This window comes from Amphibalanus amphitrite, unplaced genomic scaffold (assembly GCF_019059575.1).
Source record: "Amphibalanus amphitrite isolate SeventyFive unplaced genomic scaffold, NRLGWU_Aamphi_draft 000191F_arrow, whole genome shotgun sequence".
Taxonomy (NCBI): Eukaryota; Metazoa; Arthropoda; class Thecostraca; order Balanomorpha; family Balanidae; genus Amphibalanus; species Amphibalanus amphitrite.
Window position 1 is genome coordinate 515,760 of NW_024881686.1, and position 14,625 is coordinate 530,384.

Here is a 14,625-nt window from a genome sequence, read left to right on the forward strand (position 1 = left end):
TTTCATTAGGCCGATGACATGGTATCGACACCGTTCGGACATTACCGGCGCCCCGTCGCCGCTCGGTGGGCGTCGCTCGGTTATTACCGTCACCCCAGGGGATGGTCACGGGTCATCAGGGGTGTAGGGGTCATTGGGGTCGCAGGAGGTCCGGAGGGGGTAGTGACAGGTCACTGGTGTTTGATGGTGACCGGTGAAGGGGTCAGTGGGGATGGCGACCAGTCATCAGGTTGATTGGGTCAGGTAGTTGAAAGTTAGACAATTAAGGACAGACTAGCTGCCCTTTGCTGCGCGATCGCATTGGGCTTTTGATGTGTGAGGTGTTATGACGCTTGGGTGTCAGTAAACTTTGTGTCGTTATGTATGTGTAATTTTGTTCGTGCAAGCAGCACGTTCAAGTACCGAAAGTAAACTATGCTCTGCAAGGAAGCATATTATTTTTATAGACTATTGCAGCTCTGCATTGACTGCAATAGTCTACGAAGTCTACATGCTTGGATCGGCATTAAGCATCGATCACTACTTTACCGCCGGACTACGCTGTGTGCTATACCTGCCTAGGGCACACCGTTTATGGAAATGTCTATTGACGGAGAGTTGAGGACACGTAATTCCAGTTTGCTCGGTACATTTGCCATCTATTCAAACGGGCGGCTAAGTACCACGTGCACCGTCAGGTGATGGAGTGCTGCCCATCACGGACAGAGCGGCGACGAGGACAGCACTCGTCTGTCATTGACCGTGCCGTCTGTACGTCCGTCCCCCGACCCCTCCCCGATGTGCCGCGACATTGCTGACCAGGCCAAAGACCGGATATGGGTATCCCTCTCCGCCTCGGCATCCTAGCCAGGACGAGGACAGGTCACCGTAACATAAATGTATGTCCGTTTCGTGTCTCGTCCCCGCCTGACACTTCTGACTTCTTATTGTCCGTGTCAAGGCCCCTTCCCTCCCTCCTACCGTAACATTGTCAACAGTACCATAGGGTGACTCGTCTCCCCTCCCTCCCCGCCGTACCCTGACCCTACTAACCAGCTCTCTGTCCCTCTGTGCAGCCCGGAAGCGGAGTAACGTCGTCAAAGAGGTGGAGAAGCTGCAGAAGAAGCGGGAGGAGCGCCGGGAGAAGCAGAACAAGAAGAGGGAGGAGCGCGAGACGCTGATGAACTCGGACCCCGGCAACGTCAACTGGGAGTTCCTCGCCATGATCAGGTAAGGGTGCGTGCTGATTAGCTTCGTGAGTTGAGGGCTTGTGCTGAGTGACGATAAGAGTTTGGGAGGTAAAGCGTTTTTGCTTTTCAGGCTAGCCTTCGTTGTAAACACATACGCTTGCTTTGACTCCAAGCTCCGGTAGCCGAGGTCCCAAGTTCGTGGTATTAGTTTATGTTCACGGTCAAACTGCTTTGAGGTATTGTCAACGCCGTATCCATGTCAAGCAACTATATAATTGACGCGTTTTTTTTTGTTCGTTTTTTTTTTTGAAACAGCGCCGCCCTATGTGAAGCTGAGAGCTGAGTTGTGATGTTGTTCTCTCATCACAGGGAGTACCAGAGCGGTCTGGACTTCCGACCGCTGAAGGACGGAGACGCCTACGACGAGCACCAAATCACCGTCTGCGTCCGCAAACGGCCGCTCAGCAAAAAGGGTAAGCTATTCATAGACCGTTAACCCTCTACCAACATTTCACCTACTCGCTTCGCTAGGTAACGGCAACAATAACTTCGTGGCGCTGACTGTATCGGTCGTGAATGACGTGAATACAGGGCCTTCGGCTTTGGTTTACTCGTTACTTTGTCGGTGCCCTGACAATCGTAGTGTCCTGGTACCTTGTCTTTGTCCCTGTGTCCTAACGCCCTGTCGTTGACCTGACCTCCGCACTCGCCGCCTCCCCGCAGAGGTCGCCAAGAAGGAGGTGGATGTGGTGACCATCCCCAACCGCGACCAGACCATCGTGCACGAGCCCAAGACCAAGGTGGACCTCACCAAGTACCTGGAGAACCAGCACTTCCGCTTCGACTACGCCTTCGACGAGACGGCCGACAACGTGCTCGTCTACAAGTGAGTCGGGCGGACCCGAAGGAAGAGGTTATGGGGCCGGGGAGGGAGGGAGATAGACTGACGACAGAACCATTGATAGGTACTGGTGGTTGCGGAGATACTTTTACAGACGCGGGGCTCGACATGGTCTACGTTCATAGACCGGATATCTTCCGCCGTTTGTTTTGTATTTGGTGTGTGACCTTTGAGTGATGGGCTCGGGCCGTGCTCCGGTGGTGCGTTATGTCTCCCCCGTAATGTATCGTGCCCACACCGCGCGTGTCTGCTGTCCTGTCATCGCCTACCGCTACCCATCGAACCGTCCTGTAGGTATGCAAACACTCGATGTGTCGTCGGTCACCATTACCCTTCCCAAACACCTGTCTGGTAGAACAGGCCGACTGTCGGCCGCAGTGGCCCTGCGTGCACCTGGTCCGTGCGTGTTATGACGAGCGCTGCAGCTGCTGACCGGTGTGGGACGGTGTTGATGTGATGTCGGGACGTCCTGTCAGAATGGAAGGCATTACCGCCCGGGCAGACGGTACTGCCGGTGTGTTGTGTCGCTGCTAACAACACCATTGACGGGCACAGCCGCCGTGTCTGTCATGGTAGAGGCAAGTCATGATTGGTCAAGGTGGTCTTCAACCCAAGGTACCATTATTTTGATCCCTGCTTTGCGCACAGATGATCGAACGACCCCTTGTGGACGCACGCGGTAGTCAGTGCGTGTGTAGGCATATTTGTATAGCGGCTGACGCCGTGGCTCGTTTGTCGCGCGTTCAGTCACAGCCCGTGTCAGAGCACAAAGCCCAGCGCCGCTGCTAATGCGTTACACGGCATTTACCTATCCTGCTTTGTTCGGTCGGTCATTGCGCGGCGTACATCACTGATCGGACGGACAGCGGTGACTCGGTCGTCATGGCAACGGTGGCGCCGGCTGCCGTATTTCTGTCCAGCGCGTCCGTTAACAGTCTGTTGGTGATGTGGTGACAATCAAGGCGACGTCTGCTGAAATATTCACACCTGAGTGACAGACAGAGGTCCCTGGAAAAAGTCGCCCGCTGAGTGGACTGTTCATAAAACACCGCTGATAGAGCTGCGGCCGGCGGATCGACCTCGACACCTATTACCTAAGGTGTCCGCGGGTCGGGAAAAATGGAGGTGTTTGTTGCACGGATGGTCACCCTGTGATATGGTCGACACAGCGATAGGCGTTACCTGATGTCTTTGTGCCTTATAATTTGCGAGTTTTCAGTTGATTTATCTTAGCCATTTACACATGTTACGCACCATGCAGTATGCGTTATTGCGTTATCTTTGGCATGCGTTATGCGTTCGCATTACCAGTGTGGCACCCCCGTCTCACTCCCCCTCCCCTCCTTCCCCGGCAGGTACACGGCCCGGCCGCTGGTGGACACCGTCTTTGACGGCGGTATGGCCACCTGCTTCGCCTACGGCCAGACGGGCTCCGGGAAGACGCACACCATGGGCGGCACGTTCAGCGGCAAGGCGCAGGACGCCAACAAGGGCATCTACGCCATGACGGCCAAGGACGTGTTCCGGCTGCTGAAGGCGCAGCAGCACAAGAACAAGGGACTGGCCGTGTCGGCCAGCTACTTCGAGATCTACAGCGGCAAGGTGAGGCGGTCTTCACTGTGGCCGAGAATCGGGACATGAAGTTAAAGAGCAGGCCGGAGTGATGGAGAAAGCAGCGCACAGCCACTGTTAATACTTCGAGGTTGTATAGTTTCTTGGCTTTCTGTATTTGTTAGCGTCAGGTATCGTTCATAAGTTGTCATAATCATGTATTTTATTATGTCAATCTTCGTTCTTGAATTATTCCACCGTTGTAAACGTCATGTTCTGACACATGTCCTTGAGTGGCACTTTGTTATGAGGGACTGCATGCATACATGCAGCGCTGCCATAAGCGGCCGATGACAAATGTCCTCGGCTGTGTGTGCCCGTGTGTTGTGTGTTTCCATCACCTATACATTTCTGTGCCGCAGTGAGCGTAGTACGGTGCTATCGCGTGACGGAATTGGGCTCCAATTCTACACAGTTTAGTGACGCCTGGATGTCACTAGGTGTTGATCACCGCTTCTAACGTAACGTCTGTTCGTTATCAGTAAATGAAGCATGACGTTCAACATTCACGGCTGGCAATGCCACCCAAATTGTGTCCATGTTTTACGGTTGAGTATTGGTATGACTGGTGTCTCACGATCCGGTCGATCAGCGCTGACCAGTGACCTGACGACTCCCTCTCTCTGGCCAGGTGTTTGACCTGCTGAACGACAAGGCCAAGCTGCGCGTGCTCGAGGACGGCAAGCAGCAGGTGCAGGTGGTCGGTCTGACTGAGAGGCCCGTCGAGAGCATGGAGGACGTGCTGAAGCTGATCCAGCACGGCAACAACATCCGCACCAGCGGCACCACCTCGGCCAACAACCACAGCTCGCGCAGCCACGCCGTCTTCCAGATCATCCTGCGCACCCGGCAGTCCGGCGTGCCGGCCGACCGCTGGAAACTCTACGGCAAGTTCTCGCTGATCGACCTGGCCGGCAACGAGCGCGGCGCCGACACCTCCTCCTCGGACCGCAACACGCGCATGGAGGGCGCCGAGATCAACAAGTCGCTGCTGGCGCTCAAGGAGTGCATCCGCGCGCTGGGCCGCAAGGGCGCCCACCTGCCGTTCCGGGCGTCCAAACTGACCCAGGTGCTCCGCGACTCGTTCATCGGAGAAAAGTCCAAAACGTGCATGGTGAGTAGGGAACGGGTGGGATGGGCTGCTATTGTCGGTGGGCACGAGGGATTCAGAAGTAGTTACTCGTGTGGATGTGACAGGCGATCAGAGATTTCCGTACCGCTCTCTGTTATGCTCTGAAAGACAGTGCGTTTTGAGATGAGACGATATTTTGCAGCTACACTTTTCATTCAGTTCTTTTCGTGGCTTACTATACCAATGGTAGCCTGTGAAACGAACGCTAAACGCACACGTCTACCACCCATTTCGGTTCGTTTCATCCCGCCCGTCTGTTTTTCGTGCCCTCAGATCGCCATGATCAGTCCGGGTCTGAGCTCGTGTGAGCACAGTCTCAACACACTGCGGTACGCCGACCGCGTGAAGGAGCTGGGCGCCCAGGACCCAACCGAGATGAAAATGGAGAGCACCATCTCGAACGGAGGCGGCGGCGGCGGTGGAGGCCGGCGTCCGGAGCCCGCTGAGCCGGCGCGCAGGGTCGAGTCGCCCGACGACGACCTGGCTCAGCTGCGGTCGCTGAATGTGAGTAGATGGAAGGGAGGAAAGTGGGAGGTCGCTAGTTGAAGGTGAACGGAAAGTCGTGAGTGAGGCCCGGGGTATCACCTAAATGTCTTCCAGTGTATGTAATTATTTGAGCTTCCTGTTGTAAATCTTGTGCATGAATCCTTCATTAAAATATCCTTGCCCTTTCCCTGTTATCTCTCAGCTCCTGGCCATCCTCTGACACCTGTCCTGCCCGGCCCCTCCATCCTCTCCCTCAGATATCCACCTCCGGCCTGGTGGAGCGACTCCACTCCCGCGAGAAGACCGACTCCGTGACGTTTGTAAGCAGCCCGAATGGGGTCTCCTTTACTTTTGCGCTTTTTTTTCCGCCGAACGTTCAACGAGCGCTGGCTGAAAGATAACTTCATGTATCGTTTATCCCTCAATTTCACAGTGATTGTGTTGCAAAGACGAATTTCCGCAACTGTTCTAATTGCAGTATCAGTCAATCACGAATCACGATCCGGTATGTCGCAGCTTGTCTGGTGCGTGGAGTCTTTCTTCGCTCGCCAACACCGCTGCCCCCTGTAGACCACCCACCCCGCCCGTCACTGACAACCTACCGCTCCACAGGAGGGCGAGCTGTCTGCGGACCTGTACAACTTCCACGAGGCCGTCTCCCACCTGCAGGACATGGAGGAGGAGGTGCTGGACATGCACAAGGCGGCCATCGAGCTCTCCCCCCGCTGGCAGCAGATCGATATGTCCCTCCTCAACATGACCAACGAGGTCGACTACGACGTCGACGGTGGGTGGACGAGCTGTTGCTAGTTGAAGTATTGAAAAGCCGCAGTATTTGCTTACTAGGCTGTGGGATATCCAGTTGACAATGTTGATGACATTACAGTCGTCCATGTGCTGACTTTGGACATTTTGGCGTTCTTTATCACGGATATTGCGTCTTTTGTCTTTTGATTTCGTAGGAGTAATTCGTTCATTTCGATCTGTGTTCCCACTGCCCGCCGTGTTCAGTGATCGATCCGTTTGCTGACGCCGCCCGTCTGTTCCTCGACAGCCTACGTTCAGCAGCTGGAGGACCTGCTGGACGAGAAGATGGACGTGCTCGCCAAGTTCAAGCGGAAGGTGGAAGTGTACCGCTCGCAGCTCGCCGAGGAGGAGAAGATATCACGGAACATCAAGCCGGTGCTGCGGCGGTAGGGGTCGGCCGGGGCTGCTCTGAACTGTTTGAGAAGCTCGGCCGGCCGGTCTGGTACGGTACGACTCGGTCCGGCGTGCAGTGGCGTACCGCCGTCCAGTGTGCTTGCTGTGGGACGGCAGAGTGATCCCGCAGTGAGACAGCGGGCTCGGCTCGCCGTGAGCAACTAGGAAAGCCGGCGGCGGCCCGCGCTGAGGGCATTAGGCGGCCGGTGAATCGGTCTGCCGTCAGACGGCCGAGCGGCCGGCCGCCGCGGCGGCGGTGAGAATACGGTTGGGGCTGGGAGGCAGGTTTTGGGAGCCTCCGCTGGGCACTGCGGTCCGGCCCCAGCATCCACCGCCGGGACGCCGACCGGGGCGACTCGGGCGCCGCTACTGTGATCCGCGCTAACGTGACGTGACGCCGCGTGACGAAATGTGATGATCGGGCCGCGTATCGCGGTCGCCAGCACCCACCCGCCCGTGACGCCCCTCAGTACTGTGGGGTGTGCGGGAGAGTCTGCCCATAGGAAACTACTGAGGTGACGCGCCGGTCATCGGCCGTCAGCGGGTGCTCACAAGTCTGGAACGAGCGAATACTGGCACCGTCGACACGTGTACCGAGTGTAGTTTGATGATAAAGTGTGCTGCCAGTAGCTAGCTGATAATCGACCTACGATGCGCTCTTGAAATTGCGCCAGTTTTTGTGCATAATGCCTTCGTTTCTACTGTTGCCCTTTTGTGCCTGCTTGAGTGCGATTGGCTTATTTGCATGTTGTGTTTTATCAGTCATCATCCATGGTTCCATTGACGCCGTCTGCGGCCGGTGGACGGGGCTGTTCCGTGCTGTGGCGCCCGCCTGTGTGACGCGCCACTCGTACCACCTAATTATTCTTGCATTACTCTCCTGTCGCGACTACCTGTGCGAATTTTCACCCACTAATGATTTGTGTCGGGCGCCTACCGACGCGCCTAGTCGGGCAGCTCCGACACCGCTCGAAATGGTCTCTGGTTGGCATGGTGGTATATTCTGGCCCGGCCTGTTGAGGCGAATACACACTATGATTCACTGCGAACTGGGCTGTTCGGCTGAGACCGAGCATTATACGCAGGGAAACAACACACTTCCACGTACGTGAACACTCGCAATGTCGAGATGTTTCCGCAAACACGCGCAATATTCGGCAGTCAGAACGGACATTCATTAATCATCCAGCACTTCCACATAGACATTTGGTTGGCATTTTCATCGCACCTTATCAAGCTAAATAAGTCAGTAAACTACATCAGTTGTCAGTTATAATTCGAATAATTTAGGGAACAATTGACCTGTCTTTTCACTTGATAAAAAGTTGACAAGATCTCTACGCCTACACTGGTCGCTCGAGGCTATAGAAAACACCATGTTGCTCCCAGAGCGATCAGTCATGCACCCTCGTCAAACATAATAAATCGCCCCACGTCGCGTGGAGCCCAACCGAGGCGTTAATACAACACTATTCACACCGCGCCGGCCCGAACTTTGGCTGCTCCGTTATAAATGCGGTAAAAACGGGGCCTATCTGTGCGCCCCGAACGCATTCGATGTCTGACGTTGGCCTGGTTCCCCACCACACTGTCCATTTGGCGTCCTGCTCACCCCTCCCTCCCTACGAGTGTTTGATGTTCTTTCCGCGTGACTTGCGCTGCCTCTGCCGGCAGCAGAGGGCGGCGGCGGTGGCCAGCAGGGCGGCGACCAGCGCCGTGCCGGCGGCGGCTAGCAGCGGCGCCAGCGGCAGCCGCTCGGCCGGCGCCACGCCCAGGAAGCGTAGCGCCTGCGCGCCCGTCTGCACGCCACAGTCCACCTGCACGATGATGGTATTGCTCTGCGGCAGGATGGGGTTGCGGTCGCAGCGCAGGCCGCGCACGCCGTCCAGCTCGTCCCAGACGAGCCGGCCGAACACCCAGCCGGGCACGGACACCCAGCGCAGCCAGCGGGTCCACGGCGAGAGGTCCTGCGGGTGGGCCGACCAGCCGGCCACCAGCAGCAGCGGCACGAGCGCGGCGGCCAGCCAGCCGGCCGACAGGTGCCGGGACGAGGTCAGGTAGGCGGCCGCCACTGCCAGCAGCCGCAGACTCAGCAGGTACGCCAGCATGTACCCTGCGGAAGGGGAAGAGGGGGATGTCAGTTAGGGGGCGGGACTTGCACCCTGGCATCGGAATGGGCCTCATATGTATGTTCGAAAGTCACGGGGGTTGTATTGTGACGGGCCCATGGCATGGGGCGTTAGGAGCGGATATTATCATCTAACAGCCCCGCTCTGTCAAACAATGTAGTAATTGTCGTGACTGTAGACGTAGTAATTCATGATGAACACAAGCTCAGCCGCCATGCTGTCTCATCCAGTTTGTGTCAAATAATCGTGAAATTTAGACAGTTGGTCCCGTTCAACATACCCATGTAGAGGTAGAATGTCATGTCGCTCTCCTCTGGGTGTGTGCCGGCCATTTTGTAGGCGGGTACGATGAGCAGCAGGCACTGCAGCACCGAGCCGGGAAAACTGTAGAACAACTGAAAAAATGGGTGGAGGAATGTCAGCATATCGATCGATGAATTTACAGGACAGGCATTCGCAGAAAACCGGAGACAATGTGAGCCGAATTCAGTACGGTGCTTATTTTCCTATTAATCAAAATAGGAGTCCCTGATGAGTCACAGTAGTCCCCCTCTACCGGCAGTGAGCGCGCCGTCCTCTGTCTCACCTTGCTGACGACGAGGCTGAGCCGCGAGTAGAGCCGGTCGGCCACGTCCCGGCTGACGGCGTCCTTCTCCTTCCAGACCTCGCTGACACTGAGCAGCAGCAGCGGCCACAGCCCCAGCGCCATCACCGTGTAGTGGAAACCCAGACGGTCCGGCACGTTCTCCTGAGAACGGTCAGTCGAGTCGGGTCAGAGATCGGCGCTTTAAATCCAGCGCCATGGATGTTACTAGTTCTGAGGATTTACCTTCATAAATTGTGTGGCGTTACTGTTGTATCGCTACTGCTGAATAATCATCTCAACATCCCCTTTTGACGACTGATTTCATCATCGAAGCTATGAGCTGAAGAGCATGATGTCACTGACCTGGTCCTTGCTATGCTCCCCTGGTGTAGTTATGTCACTGACCTGGTCCTTGTTGTCGCCCCTGATGTCGTAGAAGACGGTGCCCACGATGACGGACATGAGGCAGGCGAGCGTCATCGATGACGCCCATCGAATGAGATTGTACGGGAACGTGTACACCATCGCCCGGCTGCAGAGGAGGCATACAGAGGTTAGTCCCGTCTATACGGGTAATTCCGGTCATTGTCACACCCGCTCACTGTCCTTTGCTACCAGTGGTCCTCATCAGTCACCGCATTGAAGAGAAGGACTGCCTTGAGTGGAGCAAGGCCGACCAATATGGCGAAGTACTAGTTTCTTGAGTGTAGGATGCTTTTCTTGAATAAATGTTTAAAAAAAAACGAAAAAGAGAAGGACTGACATTGAACCAGTTCATTTAGTGACGTCGTGGTCCATAAATAGAGAAGCATCCACAAAGCGGACTCCGTCCCGTAAGACCCTGCCACGGCGCATCACCACACTCCCTGGTTACTGCCTCTACCTCCGCCTGCTTTCTCCCGCACTCACATCCAGAGCGCCAGTATCTGTATGCAGCAGTTTGCTCTCCGGATCTTTGGCGGCAGCAGGCCGGGCGGCCCGGGGTCGGCCAGTGGCTCCTGGCGCCGCTGGAAGGTCTGCGCGAGCTCCGTCACACGCTGGGACGACTCCAGGGTGGCCTCCGGCGACAGGTCGTCCAGGGTCACCAGGTCAACTGCGGGAGGTGATGGGTCAACAAGGTCAACGGCGGGCTGGTGACGGGTCAGAAGGGGAAATCAACTACGGGGGAAAGGGACAGTGGGGGAGGATGAAGCCATTCAAGCCAGATGTGGAGGGAACACATATGGGACTGGATGAGTATGTGTAATAAGTGTATGTGTGGGGGACGGACGAGGTCAGCGCAAGACGTAATGGTCAACTGAACTGTACCGTCAGGGGTAGCAGGGCAGCTCATTCCACGTCCAGGCCCAGAGAAGAGCAGAAGCTCCATTTCAGGGAAGGGGTTAGTACTGGTCATGAAGGTGGTCAGAACGACAAAAGCCGGTCGGTCGTAGTGTGAAAACGATAGTCACACACCGTCTCCGGCTGCCCCCAGTCTGAGCGATGAGTCAGTTCACGACTCCTGTTTAACGGCACGTTCACGTGAACCGTGAGTTTTCACTTCGGTGGCACGCACGAGCGAGCGTCTAGCGTTTCTCAGTGTAACTACTCGCGGTCTCAAGCGTCACGCCTGTACGCGCCTGACCCCGGAATTAAGTCATGAATTTGCATGCTCGTGACTATGCCTGCCTTAACCCGTTCGCCTTTCTTTCCGCTCGATAGCGCCACCCCGGTGCTCTGCTCTGCTGCACATTATACCGGTATACCACCAGTTCCCCTGATCACCCGCCAGCCTCGTCTCCGTCACGAATCGCCCACTCACGGTAGTAGTCGGACGGATTCTTGTAGGCCGGGCACGGGTAGTCGATGAAGGCGAAGTAGGGCAGCATCTCGCGCCGCTTGCCGCTGTAGATGACCTTCCGGTCAGAGATGAGCATCACCTTGGACAGCATGGTGAAGATCTCGTAGGTGGGCGGCTGCAGTGTCAGCATCACGATCCGGCCGCGGGCGGCCCACTGGCGCAGGTACTCGACCAGGAAGAATGTGTCAAAGATGTCCATCTCGCGCGTGGGCTGGTCGAGGAGGACGAGGTCTGTGTCCAGACTGAGATGACAGGCGACGTTCAGTCGGCGCCGCTCTGAGACTGTGAGGTCGCGGACCGAGGTGTGCTTTACCTGACCCAGACCGAGATCCTCGATCAGGGCGTTTATCTGCCGGGGAGAGGCGGCACGAGGCGTCAGCGGCTGTGTTTCAGAAAGGTGGTGGAGGACTCGTGAAAGATGTCTACGTTGGCTATGTTTCACAATTAATTAGATCGCAAGAAGTGGCAAAATATCAGCGAATACATAAAATGTCCTCAAAAGTAGGTCAAAGCGCAACAGAAGGTAACCATGCTCTATTTCACTTGACGGACGTGTTGAACTGCCTCTCAGTCGCACTTTGTCCCTCATAATTCCCAGAAAGGTGACCGACCACTGCATCTCCCCCGTTCCATAAACGTCAGTCTCGATCCCCGGCTATAAGTAGCTACTGTATGTATACCTTTTGTTTGACGTTGAAGCCGCGCGCTACATCGCCCGGCTCCTGCAGGAAGGCGTGGAACAGCATGGTCTGTCGGACGGACATGTTGGGGCTGAAGTCGCAGTTCTCCTGGACATAGGCGACGCGCCGCGCCAGCCGGCCCGGGTCCACCTGGCAGCCGTTGACCAGCAGGTCTCCGGTGACACGCAGGGACCACCGGGTGCCGCAGTCGGCCAGCGCGTCCAGCAGCGCCGTCCCCTCCCGCTCTGTGGGGAGAGAGGAGATGAGAGGTGTCAGATATTGATATCATATTGAGTGGAATAGGTGCGGTGGGGTGAGGCTCTGTGCTATCAGAACAAGCGTTTTGAGTGTAGCCTTCGGACTGCACGGGACCAGTTTATCGTTTTCATCCAACCTAGACAATTTATGATAAACCAGCACGAGGACACCCATGCATTCACTTTTTTCTGCTGACCCGCTTCTGGCTTGCTGATCCATCCTGCCCACTCACCGGCCGTGGTCATGATGCCGACCAGGTCGCCTCCGCGCGCCTCGAACGTCACGCCCTCGACGAGCCGCCGCCAGCCGCCGCGCTCGGGCCGCTCGCAGGTCAGGTCGCGCACCTGCAGGTGCGGGTGCTTGGTGTCGGCCGCCTGGTCCTTGGGGAACAGCTTGTCGTTCAGCATGGGCGGCTCCTTGCCGTAGGTGGCGGCGTCTCCGCGGCGCGAGAATCCGGCCGTGCCGAGCGCCGCGCCGCGCGACAGCCGCGAGCCGAGCGAGGCGTGCGAGCCGGCGCGGCTGCGCTGGCTGGCCGGCCGGCGCCGCTCCAGCTGGGCGGTGTACGCGCTCTGTGCGGCCAGCTCTGAGCGGGCCGTCTCCGGGGAGCGGACCGGGCGCCCGTACCCGCCGCCGTCCGCGGCCAGCAGGTTGGCCTCGCTGCTGGAGCGCGGCCGCCGGCCCCGGAACACCGAGTCACCAAAGGAGCGTGTCGGCGGCGCGCCCACGCCGCGCAGGTCCGGGTTGGACTTGGCGCGCCGGTAGCGCTCGGAGCGGCCGGCGCCGTCATCGCTCGAGTCGTACCCCGAGCTGCCGTCCGGCCGGGACGGCGGGAACACGCGCGGCAGGCCGTACTTGAGGTAGGTGTACATGTTGGCGCCCAGCTCCGACTTGGGGCCGTACTTGGGGTGCTGCAGGATGGAGTGCACGGTGGTCTCGCGCAGCTGGAAGTTACCGTACGGGAGGGGCGACTTGTCGCTGCTTCCCAGCGCCGAGTCGGTGAACTCCGAGTTCAGGTTCTGCCGGTAGATGGACCAGGCGTGCAGCTCGTCCGAGGTCGGTCGGCCCGGCGCCAGGTGGTGCGCCGAGCCCGCCTGGCTGGCCGGACCCGAGGAGTACTTGCGCCGCATGGCGCCGAGCTCCCAGGCCTCTGTCGAGTCAGACCTGAAGAGGGCACAGAGGAACGACGGACGGTTAGACACCAGGCACTGTCACTGCTGTCACACATTAGCCTAGATCGGTGCAATAATTTATCTCGCATCAGCGGTGAAATAATTGAACTCTATCGTGATGACCGTCACTGCCGTCTCACGGCCCATTCCGTTACGGCGTGTGACTCAGTAGTGGGTCACACGCGGCGCATCGCTCATCTCTCGGTCAGTAAGGCTCTGTGACGGACGGCCCGTGAGTCTCTGTGACAGACGGCCAGTGAGTCTCTGTAACGGGCTGGTCAGTGAGTCTCTGTGACAGACGATCAGTGAGTCTCTGTGACAGACGGTCAGTGAGTCTCTGTGACAGACGGTCAGTGAGTCTCTGTGACAGACGGTCAGTGAGTCTCTGTGACGGACGGCCCGTGAGTCTCTGTGACAGACGGTCAGTGAGTCTCTGTGACGGACGGCCCTTGAGTCTCTGTGACGGACGGCCCGTGAGTCTCTGTGACAGACGGTCAGTGAGTCTGTGACAGACGGTCAGTGAGTCTCTGTGACGGACTGGTCAGTGAGGCTCTGTGACAGACGGTCAGTGAGTCTCTGTGACAGACGGTCAGTAAGTCTCTGTGACAGATTGGTCAGTGAATCTCTGTGACGGACGGTCAGTGAGTCTCTGTGACAGACGGCCAGTGAGTCTCTGTGACGGACGGCCAGTGAGTCTCTGTGACGGACGGCCAGTGAGTCTCTGTGACGGACTGGTCAGTGAGGCTCTGTGACAGACGGTCAGTGAGTCTGTGACAGACGGTTAGTGAGTCTCTGTGACGGACGGCCCGTGAGTCTCTGTGACAGACGGTCAGTGAGTCTCTGTGACAGACGGTCAGTAAGTCTCTGTGACAGATTGGTCAGTGAGTCTCTGTGACGGACGGTCAGTGAGTCTCTGTGACAGACGGTCAGTGAGTCTCTGTGACGGGCTGGTCAGTGAGTCTCTGTGACGGACGGTCTGTGAGTCCCTGTGACAGACGGTCAGTGGTCCGCGACCGTCAACTGCCGTCTGACGGCCGCCAGATGGACGGACCAGGTCCGCTGACGAGCGAACGCAGGATTCAGGAGCACAAGTGACGAGCACGAGTGAGCGCAGGATTCATGATCGCAGCATTGGAGGTCTGACCTACCTAACATCCTCAGCTTCAGAAAGTACATTTAAAATGAAGAAAATTTCGTCAAATTCCCATCTTTCCGTCCCTCCCATCTCCTTCCGTCGCTCCCAATGAGGAGATCATGGGGCGCCGGTGTACCGTCGCCGGCACACGCTCTGCCGGCCTCCGGGGCTCACTACCGACCGTGACGCAGCTCGTGTAACGGTGCTGCTCCGAGCGAGCGACGAGCGTCAGTCCGCCGACCGTGAAACGCGATCAATAACCGATCCGGCGCGCCGTAACGAAGAATAACGACGCTGAGCGCGCGGCGAAAGCAGAACGTGTCGCTACC

General features: G+C 57.3%; 2 protein-coding genes across 8 annotated transcripts in view; one reads left to right on the forward strand and one right to left on the reverse strand.

The window, feature by feature from the left end:
• The window catches only part of LOC122384469 (kinesin-like protein KIF2A), a 27,799-nt gene extending 20,251 nt beyond the window's left edge, over positions 1-7,548 (forward strand). For 4 of the 7 annotated variants that reach the window (XM_043371875.1, XM_043371877.1, XM_043371880.1 and 1 more), the window contains 9 exons: positions 1,056-1,209; positions 1,539-1,642; positions 1,893-2,055; positions 3,426-3,672; positions 4,313-4,795; positions 5,087-5,317; positions 5,557-5,619; positions 5,912-6,086; positions 6,354-7,548. In XM_043371875.1, the coding sequence (XP_043227810.1) occupies positions 1,056-1,209; positions 1,539-1,642; positions 1,893-2,055; positions 3,426-3,672; positions 4,313-4,795; positions 5,087-5,317; positions 5,557-5,619; positions 5,912-6,086; positions 6,354-6,496 (1,763 nt within the window). In that variant the 3' untranslated portion in view covers positions 6,497-7,548. The remainder of the gene's footprint in view (positions 1-1,055; positions 1,210-1,538; positions 1,643-1,892; positions 2,056-3,425; positions 3,673-4,312; positions 4,796-5,086; positions 5,318-5,556; positions 5,620-5,911; positions 6,087-6,353) is intronic. The other 3 variants (XM_043371878.1, XM_043371876.1, XM_043371881.1) reach the window with 1 other exon arrangement.
• The window catches only part of LOC122384468 (ATP-binding cassette sub-family G member 8-like), a 26,068-nt gene continuing 18,920 nt past the window's right edge, over positions 7,478-14,625 (reverse strand). The window contains exons 2-9 of the mRNA XM_043371874.1: positions 12,225-13,153; positions 11,735-11,979; positions 11,016-11,403; positions 10,124-10,307; positions 9,620-9,746; positions 9,215-9,376; positions 8,909-9,023; positions 7,478-8,612 (exon numbers count right to left, since the gene is read on the reverse strand). Of these exons, the coding sequence (XP_043227809.1) occupies positions 8,122-8,612; positions 8,909-9,023; positions 9,215-9,376; positions 9,620-9,746; positions 10,124-10,307; positions 11,016-11,403; positions 11,735-11,979; positions 12,225-13,153 (2,641 nt within the window). The 3' untranslated portion in view covers positions 7,478-8,121. The remainder of the gene's footprint in view (positions 8,613-8,908; positions 9,024-9,214; positions 9,377-9,619; positions 9,747-10,123; positions 10,308-11,015; positions 11,404-11,734; positions 11,980-12,224; positions 13,154-14,625) is intronic.